At 42.9% G+C, this 27,537-nt stretch overlaps 2 protein-coding genes across 2 annotated transcripts; both read left to right on the top strand.

The window, feature by feature from the left end:
• Positions 1-1,740: 1,740 nt before the first annotated feature.
• On the top strand, positions 1,741-27,178 carry galk1 (galactokinase 1). The gene is made up of 8 exons (XM_026177579.2): positions 1,741-2,035; positions 2,279-2,468; positions 2,594-2,713; positions 3,303-3,438; positions 3,541-3,722; positions 4,295-4,445; positions 4,516-4,678; positions 26,834-27,178. The coding sequence occupies exons 1-8, from the start codon at positions 1,871-1,873 to the stop codon at positions 26,906-26,908; spliced, it is 1,182 nt and encodes a 393-aa protein (XP_026033364.1). The 5' UTR covers positions 1,741-1,870; the 3' UTR covers positions 26,909-27,178.
• Positions 7,426-10,939, top strand: LOC113027782 (BTB/POZ domain-containing protein KCTD21). Its single transcript, XM_026177581.2, has 2 exons — positions 7,426-7,981; positions 10,219-10,939. The coding sequence occupies exons 1-2, from the start codon at positions 7,571-7,573 to the stop codon at positions 10,681-10,683; spliced, it is 876 nt and encodes a 291-aa protein (XP_026033366.1). The 5' UTR covers positions 7,426-7,570; the 3' UTR covers positions 10,684-10,939.
• Positions 27,179-27,537: the final 359 nt, after the last annotated feature.

Raw genomic sequence — 27,537 nt, 5'->3', positions numbered from 1 at the left:
GACAGTTGGAGGGGCTTTTGTAATTCTGTGGGGAGAGAGACAGAAATTGATAAGGTATGGTCAATGATCAGAAGGATGAATACAATTATAAGAGAATATGGGCACCCAGTATTAAATGATGGGGAAGTTACAGCAGTGAAAAATGAAGATATGATGGCAAAAACCTTTGGTAAAATTCATAACTCAATTAATATTAGGGATAGAGTTTGGAGGTAGAGAAGTTACCACAAAGCTCATGTGGCACATAAACCAGAGAAGGATGATACAAGCCAGGAACCTACAGACCAATTGCTTTAACATCAAACATCTGCAAAATAATGTAGTGTTAATAGTGGGTTAATTATATCAGTATTGGATTATGGGTGTATAGCATATAATTCTGCTGCCGGAGCAAGTCTTTGTGAGTCTGCACAGGTGCATTTAAAACAACCCCAACAGCAGCAGTACAGGTAGACGGGAGAAATGCCACTAGAAATCAGAAGAGAGCGGCTAACACTGAACTACTGGACAAGTCTCTAAGGACATGGTCAGCATCATCCAACAAAAACTGTTTTTCAATCCTGCTGGGAAAAAGAGGAATGAAGAGCTTTGGGTCGACACTGAGTCAGAAAGCACCTGAACTTAACTCATTCACTGCCATTGACGTCTATAGCCGTCAATGGCAGTGAATGAGTCAATGGGTTTAACTCATTCACTGCCAATGGCTGGCAGTGAATGAGTTAATCTGGACAAGATCAGCATTAGTGAAACAGCACCATTACCTACAATACCACCATGGATGCTGTAGTAAATTTCACACTATTGGACAAAAAGAACAAGGATAGGGGTTTTATTTTAAATTCACATACAGCACAGGAATACATTGGTCTGTATTACAAGTATGTCAAAATGTACACAGATGCATCAAGGAAGACCAACCAAAGTGGGACAGCATTTATTGTTCTTGAGTTTTGTTTCAAAGTAAGGAAAAGGATCAGTGATGGATCATCAGTATACACGGGTTTCAATACTGTTGGCTGTCCAGTGGATTGAAGACAGAAGACCATTAAGATCGGTGATATGCTCAGATTCAAGTTAATCATTGGCTAGTTTGATAGAGATTCAGCAAACACAAAGTCAATATGATGGGGCTTATGGTCACATTCTCAAGGGTACCAGTGCATCGTGGAGTTAAAGGAAAGAAAATAGCAGATAGGACAGCAAAGGAAGCTACAAAGAGAATTTCAGTGGATCTGGTCATCTATGTCAGTCGGACAGAGATTAAGAGTAGAAAATGGAAGAAAGGTGGCAAAAGCAATGGGAGGAAGAGAGGAAAAGGTGATGGTTTTACACAATCCAAAAGAAAACAGGAGAAATGAGAAGCACAGGAAGGAACAGGAGAGAGGCAGATTTGGGCACACTGGTTTGAATAGCACGTTATTTTTAAAAGGAAAACACCATACAAGAAAATGTGACTGCAGTAGAGAAGATAACACCATGGAGCATGTTTTAGTGCACTGCCAGAAATGTGACGAGGAAAGAAGAAAACTGATTTAAAAGCTCGGTTATATGAAAGTGAAACTGGATTTGTTAGATTTACTTTGCAAGAACTCGAAGAGTGAAAGTTATCAGGTCATATTTAGTTTTTTTTAAGACAGACTAATTTGTTTGGAAGGATTTTTTGTAGGTTTTTTTTTTAATATTTCAGGGCACACTCTACACCAGTTAGTGGCGGTAATTTACCATTTTGCTGTTTGACAACCGCCAATAAATGATAAAGAAGAAGAAGAAAAAGCAGAAGGACGCGTCACATGATTGCTCGAGCACTTCGCCTGTCTGTTGACACTGCCAGCTCATCATTTTTGTTGAACCCTTTAAAGAAATCTGCTACATGGCTAGTTGCTTTCCGAGTGTGTCCGAGCTTGTTTCGGAGGCCCGGCGACTGTACGGACAGATGTTCGGTGAGGAGCCTGCTCGAGTGGCGGTGTGCGCGCCTGGAAGAGTGAACCTAATAGGAGAGCACACCGACTACAACCAGGGACTCGTGCTTCCAATGGTATCAGTTCCACACTGCCACTCAATAGAAAGCTTCATCTGTTGAACTGAGTCTTGCATTATCACTTTCATGTCGAAAACAGACAAAGATGTGATTTTAACAAACGGATTTTATGCTAGTAATAGTAAGAATAGTGCAGCAGTGATTTTTCTCTTCTTTTTTAAATAACTTCTGGAAAGAAATTTCTTCTTGACACAAAGACTAAAGACAAAACTAAGCACTTCCTTGTGCATTTGCTGTCAGGCCCTTCCTTTAGTGACTGTGGTGGTGGGTAGTGAAATATCCGGCCAGGATGTTACCGTGGTAACCGCAGCCTTCGACGCTGACGAGCCTCACCGATTGGACTTCTGCCTGTCTCGTGATGGATCTGCACTGTCTCCAGGGTTACCCCGCTGGGCCAACTATGTAAAGGGTGTTATACACCATTACAGGGGTAAACAAGACTGTAAACACATTATACTGTCACAGTGAAGTAGAACAGATGTCAAGCAGAATCTCACAATCAAAATTTAAAAAACAAATCCAAAAAGTCTACTTTTTATGTGTCTTGTGTTTTAGCTTCTCCAGTCCCAGGTTTCAGGGCAGTGATAGCCACCAGTGTCCCCCTGGGTGGAGGACTGTCCAGCTCTGCCTCTCTAGAGGTGGCCTTTTACACCTTCCTGCAGCAACTCAAGCCAGGTTAGAGTCATATTAGAGGACATGGCAGTGACTGAATACTTAATTCAAGTATTTCTGCGTTATACTGCTTTCTTATTCTATTCCACTACATTTAGTCCTTGCAGTTATTATACTCTACCATTTATTTTACTTATTGTTTTGATTTCGTTCAGATTTTAGAATAATCTGCCGATATATGATGCTGTATTATTCTTGATAAAGCTACCCAGTAGTATTTAAGTCATTATGCCAAAAGAAGACTTCTCAAGTAGTAAATGCCTTCAGATTCACTTAAGGAATAAGTGATATACAGTCCTGACCTCTCATCACCTCTCTGCTACCTGCTTGTTTCAACACGTGTGTTTGTTTTCAGTCTCACGTGGCACATTTTGATGGGGCCATTGCTGTTCACTCTTTGTTAGAGTGATGGTGGCCTGGCAATAACAGCTTTCATGCTAAAACAAAATGTATTCCAAGATATGGTTAGAGTGTTTGAGCGCTCTTAACGTCTAACCATACTCGTACTGACAGCCGATGCTTATTGATTTCACTAACAGGCCGATGGTGTTGGAGCCGTTTGATCTACTCTTTACTTTTCTTTTTCTCATAGATGATGGAAACCAGGTGTCCAAAGCATTAGCCTGTCAGCAGGCTGAACACACTCATGCTGATGTACCCTGTGGCATTATGGATCAGTTTGTATCTGTTCTTGGCAAGGAGGGCCATGCATTGCTCATTGACTGCAGGTAGTACAAGCATCTAGTGAGTGATGGTCTTTGGTTACACAAGATAGACATTGTTACTATATTTTCATTAAAATTAAAAAGAAAAAAAAATGTGTTTGACAGATCGCTGGAGGCCACCCCTGTTCCTCTGACAGATCCAGGCCTGGTCATTCTCATCACCAACTCCAATGTAAGGCACTCTCTGAGTTGCAGTGAGTATCCCATAAGACGCAGGCAATGTGAGACGGCTGCCTCCATTCTGGGGAAGGACAGTCTGAGGGATGCTACGATGAAGGACCTAGAGGGTGTGGATGTTTTTTTTCCGTCCTGTTGTAATCCATTTTCTCTTACTGTTTTACAGTTCATTGGCAGGTCTTTGAAAGCCTTAAAAACCACAACTTACAGTCCCCACAAACAAGGTCTTAAAGTATTTATCTGAGTCCAGGTTATTTTTATTAATTATATACAGTGTGTAGGAATTCAAATTATTGCAAAAGCCAAATAAATTATTTGCCAATAATGTACTATGAGAGCCGGTAACTGAGAGTTTTAATAATATGAAGTAAAAAAAATTACATGGTTTATTCAACATGCCTAAGGTATCGCCTTCTGCCTGACTCAAATTTTTCACCACTACAGTAATTCATAAATGTTTCACTTATTTTATTACTGCTTTGAACTTTTTAAGCATTTCTATTTTGCTGACCTTTGACTTGTCTTTACTTTTTTTACACACATAACTTTAAGTTTCAACCACTTGTTTGCCATTTGAAAGCACTTATTAGCATTTCAGTACTTTTAGATGACTGTATATATTTTTTTTGGTTTTTTAAACTCATCAGTTAAAGCTAACCCTCTTTATTGTTTATCGGTTCAGAGGCCAGGGGAAGGATGGATGATGTTACCTACAGAAGAGCTCGCCATGTAATTGAGGAGATCCAAAGAACTGTCCAAGCTGCTAAGTCTCTAGAAAGAGGAGAATACAAGGAGTTTGGCAAACATATGGTTGAGAGCCACAACAGTCTGAGGTACAGATAGCAAATGAGTTACTGTATAGGTCACTGTCAGGCATGTTGTAACTCGATGTCCCTGTGGCAGAGATCTGTACGAGGTGAGCTGCAGGGAGCTAGATGAGCTGGTGTCTGCAGCCATGGAAGTGGAGGGCGTCTTCGGCAGCCGGATGACAGGAGGAGGATTCGGTGGATGCACTGTGACTTTGCTACTCACTGAGGCCATTGACAGGACCATACACCACATACAGGTTAACACACACACATGTATAAAGATGTAGCATGTAGTCGTGGTTATCAGGATGACCACGACCAGTAGAATCAAATAACTACATATTCAGTAAAGCTCGTAACCTTAAAACAAACACTTAGGAGACACTGTTATTGGTCAGTGATAAGCTTTTCAGTACAAACTTATCTAATGGCATATATAGATTTAAAAATCCAAGGCTTTTTTTATGCCCCGTGATATACTACACAATATGTGTGTATATTTGAGTTCTGTGTGGATTTAATCAGTCAGGATCAGGAGTGCTTTAATGATCACTTTGAAGAAATATTTGTTGCAAATTAAAAATAAAAACAAACTTACATGTTAGAAATTAAGATGAAATGCAATTAAATAAAATCTGTAGAAAGTACAATTCCAAATATAACAGTTCAGTAAAAGCTAACCTTGTGATGGAGCTAGGTTAGCTGTTTTAAAAGTGTGCTAAGCTAAACGTGACTTGGAGCAACCTGATGGTCATACCTGGTCTGAAGTTTTATTATAGGGGCAAAAGTTTTAAGCCATCATTAAATTTTGTTTGAAAACTTAGAATTAACTGTAGCATTTTTTTAAATATACAAATCCACAGAGAAATCTAGTTAGGGCCACATTAAGAAAAACTAAATTCATAATTTTGAGAATAAAGTTGAAATTTCAAGATTAAAGTCGAACATCTGTTTTGAGAAAAAAGTCAAAATGTGGACGTTACAGCTGTTGTTTCAAGACAAACTGCCACAGTTGCTGCACCATCTGAGTTAGTGAAATCATACTTCAGAATCTATTTTAGTAACAAGGAAGGAAATTTCTCTTTTAGCACATAAACACAGTGTGGTGATAAGTACAAGATGGTGCAGAAAGCTGCATCTGGTCAGACAGAAAAACCACACAAACTTAGAAGAGTGGATTTGTACAAAATGAAATAGCTGGTAATGGACAGATGCAAAGTTATTGATGGTTACAGCCTTGTGCAATATAGAGGATGTATGTTGTGTCACAAGACGGTTGAATTAATTGTTTCACTAAGTCATCTACACAAGACAGTTTGTAGAGGATACAGCAGTGGTAGCAATGTGTGTTGAAACAACAACTGTTATCTGAGCTGGCACTGGGGAGCTAGCCTAACTTGTGGGGACCAAAATCCTGGTCCCCACAAGTTACATTAAAATTTTTTTTACACATTCTCACTTTTTATTATGCAGGCTCTTGCATTTTGCAACATGTTTGCCTTCACAGATATATAAAGAGATAATAAATATTTAAATAGATATCTAAATTTAAACAAATGAGTGGTGGCTCAAGACTTTTGCACAACATATTAAATTATGCCATTCTATGAGGGTTTATGGCTCATCGACATATAGTGTACAGTGGTGTATGAACAGTCCATTACTGGCTACGTTAATGACCACTACAGTATAGGTGTGTGTGTGTGTGTAGTTGTTGGCCCCACAAACACTGCTAATGTATAGGGTGCAGGGTCTGACACAGTCAGCATTTTTGCCATCTCTTCTTCACATACGCTAAATTTTATTAATACACGTAGTAGCTGTTTTCCAGTCTTATGTGCCAGAACACATAAAGTAATCATGCATTCATGCAGTGCTTTTCCTCTCATATGCTGTCTGTAGCATCTGTATTATGTATTTAACCTCTTCATATTTCATAGTGTAGTTTTATCGTTGTAAAATTATCCGCTCTGCTGCCATTACACTTATCTATAGTTGTGACTGAGCAGATACTACCAACACCGCCTCTTTCGTGTGAAAACATCCAAGTGAAACCCTGGGTTAACAAAGTGAGAGCTATGTTTGTGTGACCACGTGTCTTCACTGCAGATATCAGGCTAAGTAAACTTAGATTACAGAAAGATGTTGCTCACAGTACAGGACCCTGTACAATTGTTATAAAGGGGGAAACTGTCCATGGAAACCAAAATAGTTTGTTTGTGCCAGGCTTTAAACATGCTAATCTTTTCTGGGCATTTTGACGTGAGAGTCTACGGAGACTGACTTGCTTTTGGGATCATCCTCAAGGGGCCATTTTTTTGTTTTGTTTGACACCTGATCGTGCGCTCCAAAGAAGGGAATAATTTATTAGCATTTCCTTTCAGCAATTGTATTTTTCATAGGAACAAAATCAGTTTTTTGCTTTGTTTGTTTTTCGGTAGGTAACTCTATTTTTCTGTTTTTATTCTCTTTTCTGGTAAATCTTAGCATTCCTGACAGTGTATGAGAAGAAAAATGTGTGGGGCATTGTTCATTTGTTAACAGTGGATAAAAACACCTTTCAGTGAGCTATCACTTTAAGAGGACATTACAGACAAATCCCCAGTCCCCTGTGTCTTGCTCAGACATCTCCAGTGTGTGAGAGTCAGAGACAGTGGGTGAGAGCTGAGAATAAAAGCAAGTTTCATTGAGACGGAGCCAAGAGTCCAGTCATTGGCATGCTACTCTGGTTACCCGGTAGGCCTGCTGCTGGTTGACACAATTCAGGATCTTATAAGAGATGCATCAATAAAAGTTTTCGGCCGCAGATTATCATTGGAAATGCCGGCATCTATAAAGATGTCACTTTGACTTTGAAGCAGCAGTGAGAAGAAAAAGAACAGCAGCCTTTTTCCATATTTTGAAACGGCAGTTTTATCTTCAGTTTCTGAATCAGATTTGGCAGATTTTCTTGTATCTCTCCGAACTTGGCTGTATCCAGGACACTACTGTGGCTTGCTGACTGTCAAAGGAATAAAGGCTTTGTGGGGAAACAAAAGAAATACTTGAATCTTCCACAGTCCTCGACATTCCTGAACAGGGCATAATTCTTGTCCTCACAAAAGCAACACTGACTTCACAGGTATAAAAAGCACAGCTTCACCTACAGGATGCTGGATCTCAACTCTTCAGATGACAGCATGAAGAACTCTCTTAAGGACCCTGTGTGCTTGAACGTCGGTGGAGAAGTCTATACAACAACCTTAGACACTTTAACTCGCTGCCGTGACTCGATGCTAGGCACCATGTTCACCGGACAAGTTCCTATGCTTAGGGACAGCTGCGGCAACATTTTCATAGACCGTGACGGTAAAGTGTTTCGCTACATTCTGAATTACCTGCGCTCTGGCTCTTTGGATCTGCCAGATGGCTTCACTGAACTCGCACTGCTCAGGAGAGAGGCAGATTTCTTCCAGATACCCGGTCTGCTGGAGGAGATTCGTCACTATGAGGTATCGGTGCCTCTGGGCCTTAGAGGTGGGCCGCTAGGAGCCATCATGATAGTAAAAGTCGACTCCAAGGTACGTGTGATGAGGTTAGCTAGACTGTTCATCTGCTCATAATAGGTTTGTTTTATTAGGTTAGTCGATCATGTTTACTCTTGACCACTAACTACAAGCCAAACAGTTTGTTTTTAAGTGCAGAAAAATAGAAACAGGACAAAATGGTTTGCAAATTATTTAAAGTCCATAACCTTTGTTTTTCAAAAGTAGTACAAAGATAATAAATATAAAAAACGAGACATTATATTATTTTCTCAATTTGACCTCAGCAAACATGTGTGGACAGTGTCTGCACATTTAATAATGGCTCAAACATCAGTAAAATGCCTTCTTGAAGTTTGCACACCGAAAGAAAAAGTCCTACAAGTGCATATGCAGTAAGGCTAGCCAAAAAAAACCTTGTTACTGCACCTCTTTAGTGAATCCTGACTCAGTCAGAAGTGTTTCTGCTTTTTAGGAAATGGTAAAGCAGGCACTGTCCCAAATTATTTGTTAAAATGACCATTTATTTCCTATAGCCTCCAAATTTGTAATTTTTTCCATAAATGCTAAATGACACAAAAGGCAGTTTCTGGTTGATTGCACTCTATATACAGTACTGTGCAAGTCTTGGGCAACAATTTCTTTATATTTTGCTCGGAAAATATATTACAGCACCACTGGCTGAAATGCAGCCTCAAACTGTGTTAGAACCTCCTGTTTTATTCACTGTTCACTCTTGCCTTCCCTCAAACGTTGTAACAGTTTGAACCAAGAATGTCAGATTTGGCTTGACTTGTTGCCATTGATTTTTTTGAATACAGTTCTTGTGTAATCTGCGCCTTCCTCTCTTGTCCTTTAAGAACCACACCTTGCCAAGCTATGCCAAGTTTCTAGTGAAGAGCTGTGTGGAATTGCCTTATGGGTAAAAAAACAAAAACAAAAAAAACAATTTTATGCCTTTCGAACTCTGTTATTATCACCATTTATCTGATATTCAACAAAAGAAACTGGTCAGATAGTTTCATGTTGTGTGCGTTTGTTTTGTTTTGTTTTCAACAGGCTGCTCCATTTTTCTAAGTGGCTTAAACACAAAATATATTCCTATTAAAAAAAACAAAACAAAAAACTTTGAAAGACCTTCAGAAAGATCTGTTTCTGAAGACTTCTTTAAGAAATGAGTCATTGGAAGCAAAATATAAAGAAATGAGGATTGACCGAAGACTTTTGCACAGTAAAGAAAGAAAGAAGGTGCATTTCCCAAACCCCCGAATACCCTCACATATTTACTGCATATAATGATGGACAGTCATAGTATTGGTGAAGTGCATTAAATTAGTTGCAATAACTATTGTGGTAGCAATAGTTATTGCAACTGTACATTTTTTTTTTACGCTACGACTGTACTTTTTTTTTTTTTTTACAATTTATGAGAAAATGATGTTGCCTAACATCTTAATTGCATTTTGATTGTTAATTTAGCTCATACAGATATGATGGAGGTGACCCATTTCTTGTAAAGCTCTGGTATCAAATAGTGTTTTAGTGAAGAAGTTAACCTAATAAACAAAACTAGCCAACACCGAAGTTTCAATCATCCAGTTATAGGATAGTGGGTATGATTAGTACTTTCCAAATGTTTATGCCATTAATCAGTGATGATATTGACAGAAGTTTCAATGTGACAGTTGTAGTCAAAGTGAAATCTGTAAACGTTTAAAATTAAAAACAATCTCCTCAGAACTGTGCAGCAGGTCATCACCTACATATGTATGAGCGAGAAAAAAGGAAATACCCTATAAATAATATGAATTAATAAATAGTGTAAGTATGATGACAGGTGTTATTTATGCTTTTGGACAACTGTTATGTTTTAATCGATTTCATAAGTTAGTCAAGAACAGGTGCATAATATCATACCACATTCAAATTGCATAGCAATTTGGTAAATTATGGCTTAACAAAAAATTAACTAATTATTTAATATGAATGAAATATGAGCAGAGAGTACAGTCATGTTGAGGGATAGGCTGTGTTTGGTTCTGTTCTGCTTCTAGTTAGACTCTATCTGTTCCTCATTCAGGTGTGCAAAGGTTTTTTTAATCAAATAACTTTTCCCAATAAACCATCACAGCTAGTGTTTTGTGTATATACAAGACATACACAGAGGTTGTGTTTGTGCACCTGTTTGCATGTGTAGCCATGGAACAACCGGTTCTTTGTTTGTGTATACTCTGGGGGATATGTAGTCAGTATGTTCTTCCCTCTTATTTCAGGTCCGTGTTCTCCATTTTAACTTGCGCCATGGGCCTGAAAACTATGAACTCCGCACATGCTCTGTACGAGCGTTCACAGTCGACCTCTTTTGTACCTGGAGGGCATTTCTAGGTTTGCTTTGTGAGCGCTTCTCCTACAGGACACCCCAGGGTCTCAACAGCCCTCACCTATGTCGTCCGAGGCAGAACAGACTGAAACTGGAATGGGTGCCAAAGCCTGATGAACTCCCACAGGAACAGTATGACAAGCAGCAATACAGGGGTCTAACTTTGTCTAGCCCTGAGGTCACGTGGTCGGATGACATGATGAACATGCACTACAGTCACTGTGAAATCACAGACATGCAAGGCTTTTTGGAGGAGCTGTTGAAGATATCACTTGCTGAGGGGTTCAAGGTTGATCTAGTCTCTCCTGACCCTGCAGATATTCTTAACTGCACTTCACTTCGTCTTGTGAAGTCGTGAGCACTGGATGAAAGTGACTAGGAAAACCAGAACATACCAAGATAATAAACTATAGGATAAGATGAGATAGCCTTTACTAGTCCTGGAGTTAAATTTGAAGCAATGAATTCTCTATGACATGGAGTTAGATTTACTGACACATTATGACTAGGAGGTCATTATCTGTGGTTCTTTTGCTATCATAGAGTTTACTAAAAATAATGCAAAATGTGCTTTATTAATAAAATGGTAAATAAAATGTACTTTTTTGTGGAAATTCTGATATTGAGGATACAACTTCAAATTTTAGTTTGGGCTCTGTTTAAAAATGGCAACTGTTTTTAAAAGTAGTGCAGTGTGAGTAGTACTAGAGCACACACCAAGGAATGATAATATTCACTGTTAGTCACCCGGCTAAATGTGTGACATATATTGTGACTCACTTTACAACAGTGTTGGGAAGGTTACTTTTAAAATGTATTCCACTACAGATTACAGAATACATGCCCCCAAATCTAGTTTGTAACGTATTCCGTTAAGTTACTCAATGAGAGTAACGTATTCTGAATGCTTTTAATATATTGTCATGCTTTTTACAACTACATGAATGTACTATTGCTGTGTGATTTAATATTATTACTGAAGGCTACTCGCCACCGAGTTAACATTGATAGCTGGCATTATCTCAGGTTAGTTCATCGACTGCTTTCAGAACTGCACGATTATTTGCAGCTAGCAGGTTGTTAATGCTATTCATCAATTGTAACAGTCACACAGCGATAGTACATCAAAGATACTGAAGTGGCACATAACCCAGATAGCTACCACAATTAACACAAGGTAGTTGCAGTAGGCTAACGTTCGTTTTTTAAAAAGAACTTCCTTCCAGATGTTTTTTTAGGTTGGGGGTGGAGTCTTTTGAGTGCAACTTGGTTGCTGCCAAACAGTTTGCATTGAATTGTCAGATTTCACCCATCCGTTTCCTCTTTAAATATGAAGTGGTGTCAGAATTTCCAAGTAAGAAATGCATTCCTGTTCATGCACTGCTGGCTCTGTTGTGCTGGCTTCGGATCCATTGTGTAACTGATGCCACCAGCATTAATAGGACTCTAATTTCGTGTTTTGTTTGGGTTTCCGGCAATGTGTGGAACTACCAAAATCAGAGAGGGGACAGCATAACATATGAAACAGGAAAAGACCACCTTGTAATCCATTAATTTCAACAAAGTAATTGTATTATAATAATCACCTTGTTACGCCTCCTCGAGGGCAGGAGGGGGTAACACAACAACTCCAGAAACTCGGTACAAGTGTAATAACAAAAGCAAGTTTAATGGCAGCTTTCTCACATAAACAATAACCCAAATTCATACAACAAATGTGGGGGAGAAAGGGACAGTTAGGTTGTTCCCAAAAAGACAAAACCAAAACTTAGCTGAGCTCTTACCCTAGAAAAACAAAAAAGGTCTGTAAAGACTTTTATGGGTTCCACACTTAATCCAAGATAAACCTCAAAATGTTGCAGAGCCAACAGAACGGCAAGAGTTTCTTGTTCGATTGTAAAAGACCTTCTCTGAGGATGAGTGAACTTCTTTGAGAAGTAGCACACAGGGTGATCAAGTCCTACCTACCTACCTACCCCAACCACGCTAGCATCAACCTCCAACTTGAATGGTTGGCTAAAACCTTTTTGGTTAAAGGAATCTGCCAATAACCTTTCAACATATCCAGTTTAGTCATAAATGTGGCAGGTCCAATGTCATCAATGCAATTATCGACGAGAGACGAGGAATACATGTCAGGAACTGTCACAGCATTCACTTGGCGGAAGTCCGTACAGAACCGTGGACTCCCATCAGCTTTAATGTCCAACAAACATGGGGAACTCCAGGGGCTACAACTGGGTATTGCAAGTCCATTTCTAACAAGATACTCTACTTCACAACTTCTCTTTTGATGGGATTGACTCTGTATGCACGCTGTTTAATGGGTGCAGGACTGGTAAGAAAAATGTCATGGGATATCAAACTCGTCTGGGTAGGAACATCCCCAAACATACACCGGAAGGACACAATCAGGTTCTGAATGTCTTCAACCTGATTAAGTGACAGGTGAGACAAATAGTGGGACAAGTCAGACAGAATCTCACTATTACTTAGTCTCGTCCCCTGTGACACATCTTTGCGCAGGACCGCATCTTCCTCACTGCTTTCATTGGCTATATCTGAAGCTACGCATGCTATAGGGGAGCTAGACTTAACCTTGTGCGGAGTGAGGGGATCATCTTCATTCTCTCTATTCTCTCTAGAAAGATAATGTTTCATCATGTTAATGTGGCATACTCTAGTCTTGCGACGACGATCAGGAGTTTGAACAACATAATTGGTCTCACTGAGTTTCCTTTCCACAACGTACGAGCCAGAAAACCTTGTTTTCAGAGAAGAGCCCAGAATGGGGAGCAGAACTAGAACCTGATCACCAGGTTTAAACTGACAAGCAACTGCTCTCCGATCATAGTGTTTTTTCATCCTTAGCTGCCTAGCAGTTAAGGTGTCCCTGGCAATAGCGCAAGCTGATTTAAGGCGCTTTCTAATTTTAGCCATGTACTCAGGGATGCTCTTTAGTGTTTTAGTTGGAACAACTAGCTGTTCTTTAAGGATGTGCAATGGTCCTCTAACTTCATGTCCAAATTCAAGCTCTGCAGGACTAAAGCCTAGGGACTCTTGCACTGCTTCACGAGAAGCGAACAATAAGAATGGTATACCCTCATCCCAGTTCTTTCCTGTCTCCAGACAGTATTTGCAGAGCATGGACTTTAATATCTGGTGAAGTGCTCCCTGACTTTCAGGATGGTAGGAGCTTGATGTAATGTGCTCTACTCCTAATGCTTTTAATGCCTGAGCAAAGGTTCTAGACTTAAAGTTGGTTCCCTGATCAGTCTGGACTACCTTTGGAAGACCAAACACTGAGAAGAACCCTACCAGAGCTTTACTGATGACAGGAGCGGTGATCCTTCAAAAGGGGCACTGATTCGGGAAACCTAGTAGAAGCACACATCATTGATAGGATGTATTGGTTCCCTGACTTTGATTTTTGTAAAGGTCCTACAACACCTACAACACCACAACACTTGACTGACAGGATGACTCAACAGACAAAGGCAAAATACCCTCTCGAACGATAGACTGCGAACCACCCGTGTCTCTCAGTATTGTTACAGGCTGGTCGTCAACAGTATCACCTGTTAAAGAAACACAACCCTGTGTGATAAAAGGTTTGAAACAAGGATCTATTTCACGTTGAGATGTTTGGGTTCTGGGAGGCGACACATTTTGAATCAAACCCACGCCCTTGGGTTGCGGCGGTGTAGTCTTATTTTTTTTTAGTGCAAGGCAATCAGCAATGACATGACCTTTTTTATGGCAATAGAAGCATTCAGGTACCTCACGGGAAAGTAATGGTTGCTTAGCTCTGGCTTCAGGCTGACCAAGATCAGGCTTTGGTGAGCGTGTGATCAAAACCTTATCTGAACGAGGGGATGATGCAAACACATTTTTATGGGTTAAAATGAACTCATCAGCAGATTCTTAAAATCTTCCAATAGGATTAACTGACGAAGAGCTTCAAAGTCTTTCTTCACTTCACTTGCTGTGCACCACTTGTCAAAAAGAACTGCCTTCTCACGTGCAAACTCTACATATGTTTGACCATTAGACTTCTTGTGATTCCTGAACTTTTGTTGGTAGGCCTCAGGTACAAGTTCATAAGCACGAAAGATGGACTCTTCAGTACATTGTATTTCATGCTATTTTTGATAGAGAGAGATGACACAAGCTCCAGTGCTTTGCCCACTAGCTTGCATTGCAGTAGCACAGCCCACATTTCTTTTGGCCATTCCAGTGCTGTTGCAATCCTTTCAAAGCATTAAAGTTGAGCCTCATAGCTTCCACCTCTAGCTGTTTTAACTTTACCTCCTTCTCAGCTTCAATTTCAAGCTGACGTATCTGAAGTTTGAGGTCGAACTCAGCCTTACGTGCTTGCTCCCTTTATGACATACAGTGGGGCAAAAAAGTATTTAGTCAGCCACCGATTGTGCAAGTTCCCCCATCTAAAATGATGACCGAGGTCAGTAATTTGCACCAGAGGTACACTTCAACTGTGAGAGACAGAATGTCAATAACAAAAATACAACTCAATACTTTGTAACATAACCTTTGTTGGCAATAACAGAGGTCAAACGTTTACTATAGGTCTTTACCAGGTTTGCACACACAGTAGCTGGTATTTTGGCCCATTCCTCCATGCAGATCTTCTCGAGAGCAATGATGTTTTGGGGCTGTTGCCGAGCAACACGGACTTTCAACTCCCGCCACAGATTTTCTATGGGGTTGAGGTCTGGAGACTGGCTAGGCCACTCCAGGACTTTCAAATGCTTCTTACGGAGCCACTCCTTTGTTGCCCGGGCGGTGTGTTTTGGATCCTTGTCATGTTGGAAGACCCAGCCTGGTTTCATCTTCAAAGTTCTCACTGATGGAAGGAGGTTTTGGCTCAAAATCTCACGATACATGGCCCCATTCATTCTGTCCTTAACACGGATCAGTCGTCCCATCCCCTTGGCAGAAAAACAGCCCCATAGCATGATGTTTCCACCCCCATGCTTCACAGTAGGTATGGTGTTCTTGGGATGCAACTCAGTATTCTTCTTCCTCCAAACACGACGAGTTGAGTTTATACCAAAAAGTTCTACTTTGGTTTCATCTGACCATATGACATTCTCTCAATCCTCTGCTGTATCATCCATGTGCTCTCTGGCAAACTTCAGACGGGCCTGGACATGCACTGGCTTCAGCAGCGGAACATGTCTGGCACTGCGGGATTTGATTCCCTGCCGTTGTAGTGTGTTACTGATGGTGACCTTTGTTACTTTGGTCCCAGCTCTCTGCAGGTCATTCACCAGGTCCCCCCGTGTGGTTCTGGGATCTTTGCTCACTGTTCTCATGATCATTTTGACCCCACGGGATGAGATCTTGCGTGGAGCCCCAGATCAAGGGAGATTATCAGTGGTCTTGTATGTCTTCCATTTTCTGATGATTGCTCCCACAGTTGATTTTTTCACACCAGGCTGCTTGCCTATTGTAGATTCACTCTTCCCAGTCTGGTGCAGGTCTACAATACTTTTCCTGGTGTCCTTTGAAAGCTCTTTGGTCTTGGCCATGGCGGAGTTTGGAGTCTGACTGTTTGAGGCTGTGGACAGGTGTCTTTTATACAGATGATGAGTTCAAACAGGTGCCATTCATACAGGTAACGAGTGGGGGACAGAAAAGCTTCTTACAGAAGACGTTACAGGTCTGTGAGAGCCAGAGATTTTCCTTGTTTGAGGTGACCAAATACTTATTTTCCACCCTAATTTACGAATAAATTCTTTACAAATCCTACCATGTGAATTCATGGATTTTTTTTTTCACATTCTGTCTCTCACAGTTGAAGTGTACCTCTGGTGCAAATTACTGACCTCTGTCATCATTTTAAGTGGGGGAACTTGCACAATCGGTGGCTGACTAAATACTTTTTTGCCCCACTGTAAGTCAAACTTCTAAGAACTCGGCGCACAAATGAAATCTTGTAAGTCAAAATCCATAATTAAATACAAGGCAGTAACATTGTACCAAACGCCAGAGTTGTCTACAGCTCCGGAAAATAGATCCCGGACGAGCCCCCACTTGTGTTATGCCTCCTCGAGGGCAGGAGGGGGTAACACAACAACTCCAGAAATAACAAAAACAAACTTTAAACAGTAACTGTAATGGAATACAGTTACTTATATTATGTATTTTAAATACGGAACGCCGGTACAGATTATCAGTTACTCCCCAACACTGCTTTACAAGTATTCATGGTTTATCTCCACAGCCTAAATGCAGCCACTGGCAGCCATGGAACACATGTTTAAATAATAATTGAACATTTCATAAGAGTACTCTTTAATTTTTTGCCAAAAAAGGTTTTGAGATTGATGTGTCTGTCCTATGGATGTTTCATTAGAAATGTTATTTCTTTGGGGATCAGGACTGTCCAGCATTCGGTTAGCCATCTCTCATCGACTAGCAGCTGGTTCATTTGTGTTGACAGACATTCATGGACTGTGCAGTGAGCTTCTTTAGCCAATAGGCGTGAACCATGTCGAGGCCTGGTGCTGTCCAGCTCTTTATACTGGAGACACTTTTTTGGGTGTCTGCCACTGTGATGGTTACTGGACCCTGTTCAGGGAGTTGCTGTGGTGTGCTCTTAGATCCACTAGCCACTGAGCATTGCTGTTATGGGTTGGGTTCTCCCATCTATTCTTCCAGTATTGCTCTGTCTCCAGCCTTTGTGGTGCTGTTCTTATATTGTTCCCCTGCCACTGAGAGTACACCTTGGACGGTTCTGTATAGTTTATTCTCCTGCCTTCGAACTCTCTGGTGTACCTCTTCAAGTGGCTGGCCAAGGCTGTGAGTCTACCTTCTATTGTACTTCTTGCATCTTTCTGCAGCTCCGATAGTTGGCTAACCTCCCTTCGTGCTACCTTGATCTTGGCCTTCTCCATGGAGGGTACTGCTCTTTGCTGTTGTTCATCTTGTAGCCAAGCATCTCACTAATCACTGCTGCTTTAGTGTAGATCAGCTGGTAATGGTCACGGTAGGTATTGTCTGTAGTGCTACATTCACATCAGCTGGTAGATCCTCTCTCGTAGTATCTTGGTAACCGGCTGTGGTCAGTACCTCTCGCAGTCAATGATCCTTCTTCCATTGGTACCCAATCTTGGGTGGGCGATATAATTTTTCCCTTTACCTGTCGTTCTGGCTCCCCCTTGCCATAGCATTTGTGTTGTACCTCGTGATTGACGAGGTACAACACCGTGAGAGCAGTTCCTTTTTCCAAACAGTTGGAACACTGAGCTTCTAGTTGTTTTGCTGTCAATCTGGATGGTTTGGTTTAATAGGGGTGGCTGTAGCTCAGGTGGCAGAGCAGGTCATCCACTAATCAGAAGGTCGGTGGTTCGATCCCAGGCTGCATCCTGGCTGCATGGCAAATATCCTTGGGCAAGATACTAACCCCGTGTTTGCCTACTGGTGGTGGTCAGAGGGCCCGGTGGCGCCAGTGTCCGGCAGCCTCGCCTCTGTCAGTGCGCCCCAGGGCAGCTGTGGCTACAATGTAGCTTGCCATCGCCAGTGTGTGAATGTGTGTGTGAATGGGTGAATGACTGAATGTAGTGTGAAGCGCTTTGGGATCCTTACGGACTAGAAAAGCGCTATACAAATGCAGGCCATTTACCATTTACCATTTTAATATGTGGGGGTCTAGCCTAGGAACCCTTACTGGATAAAGACCCCCCAGGTGGGAATCAAACTTGCGACTCCTGTTCCAAAGGCGTGTAGGCCTACAAAGGCATGTAGTCCTACCACTATGCTATCTAGCTGCATATATTATATATGTTTTAGATTTTATCTCTTCCAAACATTTACAGGCCAATATCAAAATTAACATTTGTATCAAAGATCTTAATTCAATTCATCCATCCATCCATCCATCCATCTTCATCCGCTTTATCCGGGGACGGGTCGCGGGGGCAGCAGCCTAAGCAAAGAGGCCCAGACCTCCCTCTCCCCAGCCACCTCCTCCAGCTTATCCGGGGGAATACCAAGGCGTTCCCAGGCCAGCCGAGAGATATAATCTCTCCAGCGTGTCCTGGGTCTGCCCCGGGGCCTCCTCCCGGTGGGACATGCCTGGAACACCTCACCCAGGAGGCGCCCAGGGGGCATCCTTGTCAGATGCCCGAACCACCTCAGCTGGCTCCTTTCGATGTGGAGCAGCAGCTGCTCTACTCTGAGCCCCTCCCGGATGGCCGAACTTCTCACCCTATCTCTAAGGGAGAGGCCAGCCACCCTTCGGAGGAAGCTCATTTCTGCCGCTTGCATCCGCGATCTCGTTCTTTCGGTCACTACCCACAGCTCGTGGCCATAGGTGAGGGTAGGGACGTAGATCGACCGGTAAATTGAGAGCTTCGCTTTTACACTCAGCTCCCTCTTCACCACGACGGACCGGTGCAGCGTCTGCATTACTGTAGCTGCAGCCCCAATCCGTCTGTCGATCTCCGGCTCCCTTCTCCCATCACTCGCGAACAAGACCCCGAGATACTTGAACTCCTCCACTTGGGGCAGGAACTCATCCCCGACCCGGAGTGGGCACTCCACCCTTTTCCGGCTGAGAACCATGGCCTCAGATTTGGAGGTGCTGATCCTCATTCCCGCTGCTTCACACTCGGCTGCGAACCGTTCCAGTGCGAGCTGGAGGCCCTCACCCGATGAAGCCAACAGAACCACATCATCTGCAAAAATCAGAGATGAGATTCTGAGGCCACCAAAGCGAAAGCCCTCCGCCACTTGGCTGCGCCTAGAAATTCTGTCCATAAAAATTATGAACAGAATCGGAGACAAAGGGCAGCCCTGGCGGAGCCCATCACCCACCGGGAACGAGTCCGACTTATTGCCGGCAATGCGAACCAAGCTCTTGCAACGGTTGTATAGGGATCGAATGGCCCGTAGCAATGGGCCAGACACCCCATATTCCCGCAACACCTCCCACAGGACACCCCGAGGGACACGGTCGAATGCCTTCTCCAAGTCCACAAAACACATGTAGACTGGTTGGGCAAACTCCCATGCACCCTCAAGTATCCTGGAGAGGATAAAGAGCTGGTCCAGTGTTCCGCGACCAGGACGAAAACCGCATTGTTCCTCCTGTATCCGAGGTTCGACTAACGGACGAACTCTCCTTTCCAGCACCCTGGCATAGACTTTCCCAGGGAGGCTGAGGAGTGTGATCCCCCTGTAGTTGGAACACACCCTCCGGTCCCCCTTCTTAAAGATGGGGACCACCACCCCGGTCTGCCAGTCCACAGGTACTGCCCCTGATCTCCACGCAACATTGCAGAGGCGTGTCAACCAGGACAGCCCTACAACGTCCAGAGCCTTCAGGAACTCGGGGCGGACCTCATCAACACCAGGGGCTCTGCCACCAAGGAGTTGTTTAACTGCCTCAGTGACCTCGCCCCCGGAAATTGGCGGGTCATTCCCCTCATCCCCAGACTCTGCTTCCTCCTCGGAAGACGTGTCAGTGGGATTAAGGAGGTCCTCGAAGTATTCCTTCCACCGCCTGACAATTTTCTCAGTCGACGTCAGCAGCGCTCCGCCAGCACTATACACAGTGCAGGTAGAGCACCGCTTTCCCCTCCTGAGACGTCTGACGGTTTGCCAGAATCTCTTCGAGGCAGTCCGAAAGTCTTTTTCCATGGCCTCTCCGAACTCCTCCCACACCCGAGTTTTTGCTTCAGCCACTGCCCGAGCCGCATTCCGCTTGGCCTGTCGATACCTGTCGGCTGCCTCCGGAGTCCCACAGGCTAACCAAGCCCGATAGGACTCCTTCTTCAGCCTGGTGGCTCCCTTCACCTCTGGTGTCCACCATTTGGTTCGGGGATTACCACCACGGCAGGCACCAACCACCTTGCGGCCGCAGCTCAATGCAGCAGCTTCGGCAATGGAGACGCTGAACATGGTCCATTCGGACTCAATGTCCCCAGTCTCCCTCGGAATGCTGTTGAAGCTCTGCCGGAGGTGTGCGTTGAAGATCTCGCGGACTGGGGCCTCTGCTAGACGTTCCCAGCACACCCTCACTACGTGTTTAGGTGCACCAGGTCTGTCCAGCGTCCTCCCCCGCCACCTGATCCAACTCACCACCAGGTGGTGATCAGTTGACAGCTCAGCCCCTCTCTTTACCCGAGTGTCCAGAACATATGGTCGCAGGTCTGCTGATACGATTACAAAATCGATCATCGACCTACGGCCTAGAGCGTCCTGGTGCCACGTGCACTTATGGACACTCTTATGTTCGAACAGGGTGTTCGTTATGGCCAAACTGTGATTAGCACAGAAGTCCAATAACAAAGCACCGCTCGGGTTCAGATCAGGGAGGCCGTTCCTCCCAATCACGCCCCTCCAGGTCTCGCTGTTGTTACCCACGTGAGCATTGAAGTCTCCCAGTAGGACAACAGAGTCTCCAGGTGGAGCACCCTCCAGCACCCCCCCCCCAGGGACTCTAAGAAGGCTGGGTACTCTGAACTGCCACTCGGCGCATAAGCGCAGATGACAGTCAGGACCCGTTCCCCGACCCTAAGGCGCAGGGAACAAACCCTCTCGTCCACCGGGAAAAACCCCAACGTACCGGCAGCAAGCCGAGGGGATATTAGAATACCCACCCCAGCCCGCCGCCTCTCACCAGGGGCAACTCCAGACTGAGACAGAGTCCAGCCCCTCTCCAGGAGACTGGTTCCAGAGCCCAAGCCATGCGTAGAGGTGAGCCCGACTATATCTAGCCGGTACCTCTCAACCTCACGCACTAACTCAGGCTCCTTCCCCACCAGAGAGGTGACATTCCATGTCCCTATTACCAGTCTTGGCAGCCGGGGGTCAGTCCGCCAGGGCCTCCACTCCTGGCCGCCACCCGGCACACAATGCACCCGACCCCTATGGCGCCTCCTGCGGGTGGTGGGCCTGCGGGAGGATGGGCCCATGTCTCCTCTTCGGGCTGTGCCCGGCCGGGCCCCATGGACTAAGGCCCGGCCACCAGACGCTCGCCCTCGGGCACCCTCCCCGGGCCTGGCTCCAGGGCGGGGCCCCGGTAACCCTATCCTGGGCAGGGTAAACTGTTCCCTCGCTGTCCTTTTCATAATGGTCTTCAATTCAATTCAATTTTATTTATATAGCGCCAAATCACAACAAAAGTCGCCTCAAGGCGCTTCATAGATACAGAGAAAAACCCAACAATCATATGACCCCCTATGAGCAAGCACTTTGGCGACAGTGGGAAGGAAAAACTCACTTTTAACAGGAAGAAACCTCTGGCAGAACCAGGCTCAGGGAGGGGCGGCCATCTGCTGCGACCGGTTGGGGTGAGAGAAGGAAGACAGGATAAAGACATGCTGTGGAAGAGAGACAGAGGTTAATAACAGATATGATTCAATGCAGAGAGGTCTGTTAACACATAGTGAGTGAGAAAGGTGACTGGAAAGGAAAAACTCAATGCATCATGGGAATCCCCCGGCAGCCTACATCTATTGCAGCATAACTAAGGGAGGATTCAGGGTCACCTGGTCCAGCCCTAACTATATGCTTTAGCAAAAAGGAAAGTTTGAAGCCTAATCTTGAAAGTAGAGATAGTGTCTGTCTCCTGAATCCAAACTGGAAGCTGGTTCCACAGAAGAGGGGCCTGAAAACTGAAGGCTCTGCCTCCCATTCTACTTTTAAATACTCTAGGAACAACAAGTAGGCCAGGGGTCAGCAACCTTTAAGACCCAAAGAGCCATTTGGACCCGGTTTCCACGCAAAAGAAAACACTGGGAGCCGCAAATACTTTGTGACATCTAAAATGAAGATAACACTGTATATACTGGGGTTTTTTTTACCTTTATGCTTTACCTCTATGCCTAATATAACAAAAGGAAAGACACCCAGCTGAACTAGAATGATCCATGTAGCAAACAAAATCTGTTGTGAGCCGCTACCCTTATATCGCCTTTGGGCTTTTGGAGCCTTGACCTGACTTTTAAAAAATAATTGGGGAAATAAGCACTATGCTGCTAAAAAATGAAAAATAGATATTTGCAAAATTCTGCCTAAATATGTATTTTACCTGGTTAATGTGTGTGGCGGGGCGTGGCCTGCAGTGCTGCTGCAGGGGAGGCGGACACACCTGAGCGGCACCCGCAATCACGCCTCGCTGCCTTAACGTCTGTGCCATCTATGCTGTTGTGTTGTTGGTGGTGTGTGTCGGGCTGCGAGCTGAAAAGCTACAGCCGGCTGTATGCGTACAGCAACCGTGTGTGAAAAGTGGTCAATAAAGAGATGCTGAAAAGCATGTTCATGGAAACATTGTCGGGTCTGCCGTGATATGTTTACAATGGGACTTCTGCTCCCGAACCTTTGTGCACAGCGTCTGCAAATCGGGGCTGTACAAAGTCACTTTCAGCTTTACGGAGGCAGCTTAACAGCTGTCATCTGTGAGGCGTGAGCGGTGTTTGTTTTCGGCGGGTATACCGGCTTCCACGAGCGATGAAAAAATAATAGTAGAATTTAATTTTATTTTTATATTTCAATATCACAATAATCTTCCAATTTAAAACTAAAAGTTAAAAAAGAACTAACATAAATGAAATACACTTCAGCTAAATACTTCTAATTTATTTTCCCAAACCACATGGAGCCGCAGTATGAGGACTAGAGCCGCAGGTTGCCGACCCGTCTTAGACAAAACAATAGCCGAATAACTTAACTACTTTTTGTAGAAAAATAATGTTCTGGACATTTTCCAGTCTGATTTCAACAAATCGCACTCCACTGAAACCACTTTACTTAAAGTGTATAGTGATGTTTTGATGGCAGCAGACTCTGGAGAGTACACAGTTCTGTTTATATTGGATCTCACCTCTGCTTTTGATACTGTTGATCACAGTATCATGATAAATAGGCTTAAGGACTTGGGATTACTGGTGTTGTTTTAAAATGGTTCATGTCGTATCTATCTGAGAGATCTTTTAGTGTCTGTATGAATCAAGTTTTGTCTGAAATATCAGCTCTGCCTTATGGGGACCTCAGCAATCTGTTTTGGGTCTGATTCTCTATTTGCTTAATATACTCCCTCAAGGCCAAATTGTCAAACGTTATTTCTGTTCATCTCTACGCTGGTGACATTCAGTTATACTGTTCTTTCAAAGCTTCTGAGTTTTATAAATTGTCTTGTTTAAATAATTGTCTGTCAGAAATCAAACAATGGCTAAACAACTACCTTCTGTTACAGTGGCTTGCAAAAGTATTCGGCCCCCTTGAACTTTCCCACATTTTGTCACATTACAGCCACAAACATGAATCAGTTTTATTGGAATTCCACGTGAAAGACCAACACAAAGTGGTGCACATGTGAGAGGTGGAACGAAAATCATACATGATTCCAAACATTTTTTACAAATAAATAACTGCAAAGTGGGGTGTGTGTAATTATTCAGCCCCCTTTGGTCTGAGTGCAGTCAGTCGCCCATAGACATTGCCTGATGAGTGCTAATGACTAAATAGAGTGCACCTGTGTGTAATCTAATGTCAGTACAAATACAGCTGCTGTGTGACGACCTCAGAGGTTGTCTAAGGCTACGTCCACACGTACACGGGTATTTTTGAAAACGGAAATTTTCCGTTTTAAAAAATAATCCCGTCCACATGTAAACGCAGAAATGAAGGAAAACGCTGCTAGGAACATGCCAAAGCAGCAGGTGGCGATATATTCCTTACCGTGTAGAAATGTTGGCCAATCAGAAGTCTAGAAGCCTCGGTGGGAAATAGTAAACAAGGATGGGGCATAGAAGCAGAACCGAGTCGTATGTGTGGAGGGACAGTAACTGTGTGTATGTGTAAGCATTTAAACACTGCAGAGAGAACAATTAACAGTAACAGTATTGTAGAAATTCATTTCACCGAAACAATAACGTGGCGCACAGTGTGACATCAAAAAAGGCGCACACCTTTGACGCTGCGTTTTCTGCGTTTTCTCCGTTCTTCTCGTCCACATGTAAATGCAAAAACTGAGTTTTCAAAAATATCCACCCTGGCCCGAGTTTTTAAAAATCTCCGTTTTCAGTCACCGAAAACGCCGTTTAGGTGTGGACGAAAGGTGCAAACGCATAGACAAATCTGCGTTTTCAAAAATACCCGGGTACGTACTAAGAGAATACTGGGAGCAACAACACCATGAAGTCCAAAGAACACACCAGACAGGTCAGGGATAAAGTTATTGAGAAATTTAAAGCAGGCTTAGGCTACAAAAAGGTTTCCCAAGCCTTGAACATCCACGGAGCACTGTTCAAGCCATCATTCAGAAATGGAAGGAGTATGGCACAACTGTAAACCTACCAAGACAAGGCCGTCCACATAAACTCACAGGCCGAACAAGGAGGGCGCTGATCAGAAATGCAGCCAAGAGGCCCATGGTGACTCTGGACGAGCTGCAGAGATCTACAGCTCAGGTGGGGGAATCTGTCCACAGGACAACTATTAGTCGTGCACTGCACAAAGTTGGCCTTTATGGAAGAGTGGCAAGAAGAAAGCCATTGTTAACAGAAAACCATAAGAAGTCCCGTTTGCAGTTTGCCACAAGCCATGTGGGGGACACAGCAAACATGTGGAAGAAGCTGCTCTGGTCAGATGAGACCAAAATGCAAAACGCTATGTGTGGCGGAAAACTAACACTGCACATCACTCTGAACACACCATCCCCACTGTCAGATATGGTGGTGGCAGCATCATGCTCTGGGGGGGCTTCTCTTCAGCAGGACAGGGAAGCTGGTCAGAGTTGATGGGAAGATGGATGGAGCCAAATACAGGGCAGTCTTGGAAGAAAGATTGCAAAAGTCTGCAAAAGACTTGAGACTGGGGCGGAGGTTCACCTTCCAGCAGGACAACGACCCTGAACATAAAGCCAGGGCAACAATGGAACGGTTTAAAACAAAACATATCCATGTGTTAGAATGGCCCAGTCAAAGTCCAGATCTAAATCCAATCCAGAATCTGTGGCAAGATCTGAAAACTGCTGTTCACAAACGCTGTCCATCTAATCTGACTGAGCTGGAGCTGTTTTGCAAAGAAGAATGGGCAAAGATTTCAGTCTGTAGATGTGCAAAGCTGGTAGAGACAGACCCTAAAAGACTGGCAGCTGGAACTGCAGCAAAAGCTGGTTCGACAAAGTATTGACTCAGGGGGCTGAATAATTACGCACACCCCACTTTGCAGTTATTTATTTGTAAAAAAATGTTTGGAATCATGAATGATTTTTGTTCCACTTCTCACGTGTGCACCACTTTGTGTTGGTCTTTCACGTGGAATTCCAATAAAATTGATTCATGTTTGTGGCTGTAATGTGACAAAATGTGGAAAAGTTCAAGGGGGCCGAATACTTTTGCAAGCCACTGTAAATACAGATAAAACAGGAACTTTGATTATTGCTCCTGACAATATGATTTCAGAAATTAAGCAGCATATCAGTTTTTGTTCAATCATGTCTCAGAAATTTTGGCATTATATTTGACAGTTAAATGTCACTTGAGAATCACTACAAACAACTGGTTCAGAACTGTTTTATGATCTAAGAAACATTTCCAAACTCAGACTACTGGTGTCAAAGGCGGAACTTGACATGATTATTCATGCTTTTATCTCTTCTCGTTTGGATTACTATAACGGACTTTTGACTTGTTTCAGTAAATCAGTTTTGGATCGCCTTCAACTGTTCAGAATGCTCAGGCAGGACTTTTAACTGGCACTAGCAAGATATCGCACATTATTGCAGTTTTGACTTCTCTTCATTGGTTGCTGTTAAATTTTAGGTTTCATTTTAAAAATTTTGTTTTAGATTTTAGGGCTCTACATGATGAAGCCCCCCAGTATATCTCTGACCTGTTGAAACCTCATGCTTCTTCCCAAGTACGTAGGTCTTGGGGTCGGAGGTTGCTGTTGGTCCCACGTACTGGTTCAAAACACATGGGGCTTTTCGGGCAGTGGCACCGAGGCCGTGGAATTCTCTTCCACTGTCTGTACACTGTGCAGCGTCTATTGACTCTTTTAAAAAGCAGCTGAAGATATTTCTATAGAGAAGAGCTTTAAATTAATTTGTTGATTTATCTTTTTCAATTCATTGTTTTATTGGTTTTATTGTTAGCAATTTGTGATTTTTATCTATGAAAAGTGCTATATAGATACATTTTACTTACTTAAAATATTAACTAATTAAAACGTTTTATGTAAGTAGTAAAATGGTAGGAGGTACAATAGTTTAATCCAGAGTAATGATGACAGGTGTGTAGCTGAAACACAAAATCTGGCTGTTTCCACTTGACCACCCCGCAAACTTTCATGGGGTGAACTTTAGTTTTTACTTACTACTGTCAGCGAAAGTGATTTTTAAAAGTGCTTCTCACACACTTCTTATTAATGTTCTCAGATAAGGTTGCAAAAAATATGTATAATTGTTGTTTTATGTAGTTTTACCCACTGTGCATACTGTGTCTCTGTGTGTGTTTCTCCTTTTTCCTCTACAGGAGAAATACAGTGGGACTGCGACTTTCTATGTCACATCTCCTGCACAGGGCACGCAAGTTCTCACTTTGACCTGACCTTTGTCAACACCTCTGCATTCCTTTAATTTGATTTTCTTTCTTTAATTTCATTAAGTGGTGTACTGCAATACACACTAATGTTGATTGAAAAGAGTTGGGCAAGTGCCTTTATTGTTGAAACATGTTTATAAAAAAAACTTTGCTTAAGATGACTTGTAGCAACTGCTTAATATTTTTGATATGGAAATCCAGCTGGGTTTATTTACGATTTATGATTTTATATTGATCCCACATCTCTATTAATAAACCATGTTTCTAAAATGTGAATGTTTTCAGAACTTTTTTTGTTTTAACTTGTTTTTTCATTTTAATTCTATATTGAAATGTGTCAGCTAATATTAGCACACAGATAAATTTCACTTAAATGTGAAGGTCGTTTCAGTAAACTTTGATTTTATGGGGTCAATATATGACCACTGACTGCTGAAGTTAATTTAGACAAACAGGAAAATTATTGTTCAATTATTTTATTAATTACTATTTATTTTAAGAAAAAAAGCTTCATGACATCTAACCAAGTCAAGATATCATCAAATCTTACATCAAGAGATGCCTTTATGAATAGAAATTACATCAAGGTGCAAACCACTAGTTAGAACAATTAACAACAAGAAGGTGAGAGTAGT

The sequence above is a fragment of the Astatotilapia calliptera genome, chromosome 8 (assembly GCF_964374335.1).
Source record: "Astatotilapia calliptera chromosome 8, fAstCal68.1, whole genome shotgun sequence".
Lineage (NCBI taxonomy): Eukaryota > Metazoa > Chordata > Actinopteri > Cichliformes > Cichlidae > Astatotilapia > Astatotilapia calliptera.
This window is presented reverse-complemented; position numbering and strand designations above follow the sequence as displayed.

Bases quoted from the DNA above. Each gene is read 5' to 3' on its own strand.
- galk1 (XM_026177579.2), top strand. From the start codon at position 1,871: ATGGCTAGTTGCTTTCCGAGTGTGTCCGAGCTTGTTTCGGAGGCCCGG. The intron at 2,036-2,278 runs GTATCAGTTCCA...ATTTGCTGTCAG, and splicing joins AGGGACTCGTGCTTCCAATG to GCCCTTCCTTTAGTGACTGT. The intron at 2,469-2,593 runs GTAAACAAGACT...CTTGTGTTTTAG, and splicing joins TGTTATACACCATTACAGGG to CTTCTCCAGTCCCAGGTTTC.
- LOC113027782 (XM_026177581.2), top strand. From the start codon at position 7,571: ATGCTGGATCTCAACTCTTCAGATGACAGCATGAAGAACTCTCTTAAG. The intron at 7,982-10,218 runs GTACGTGTGATG...CTCTTATTTCAG, and splicing joins TAGTAAAAGTCGACTCCAAG to GTCCGTGTTCTCCATTTTAA.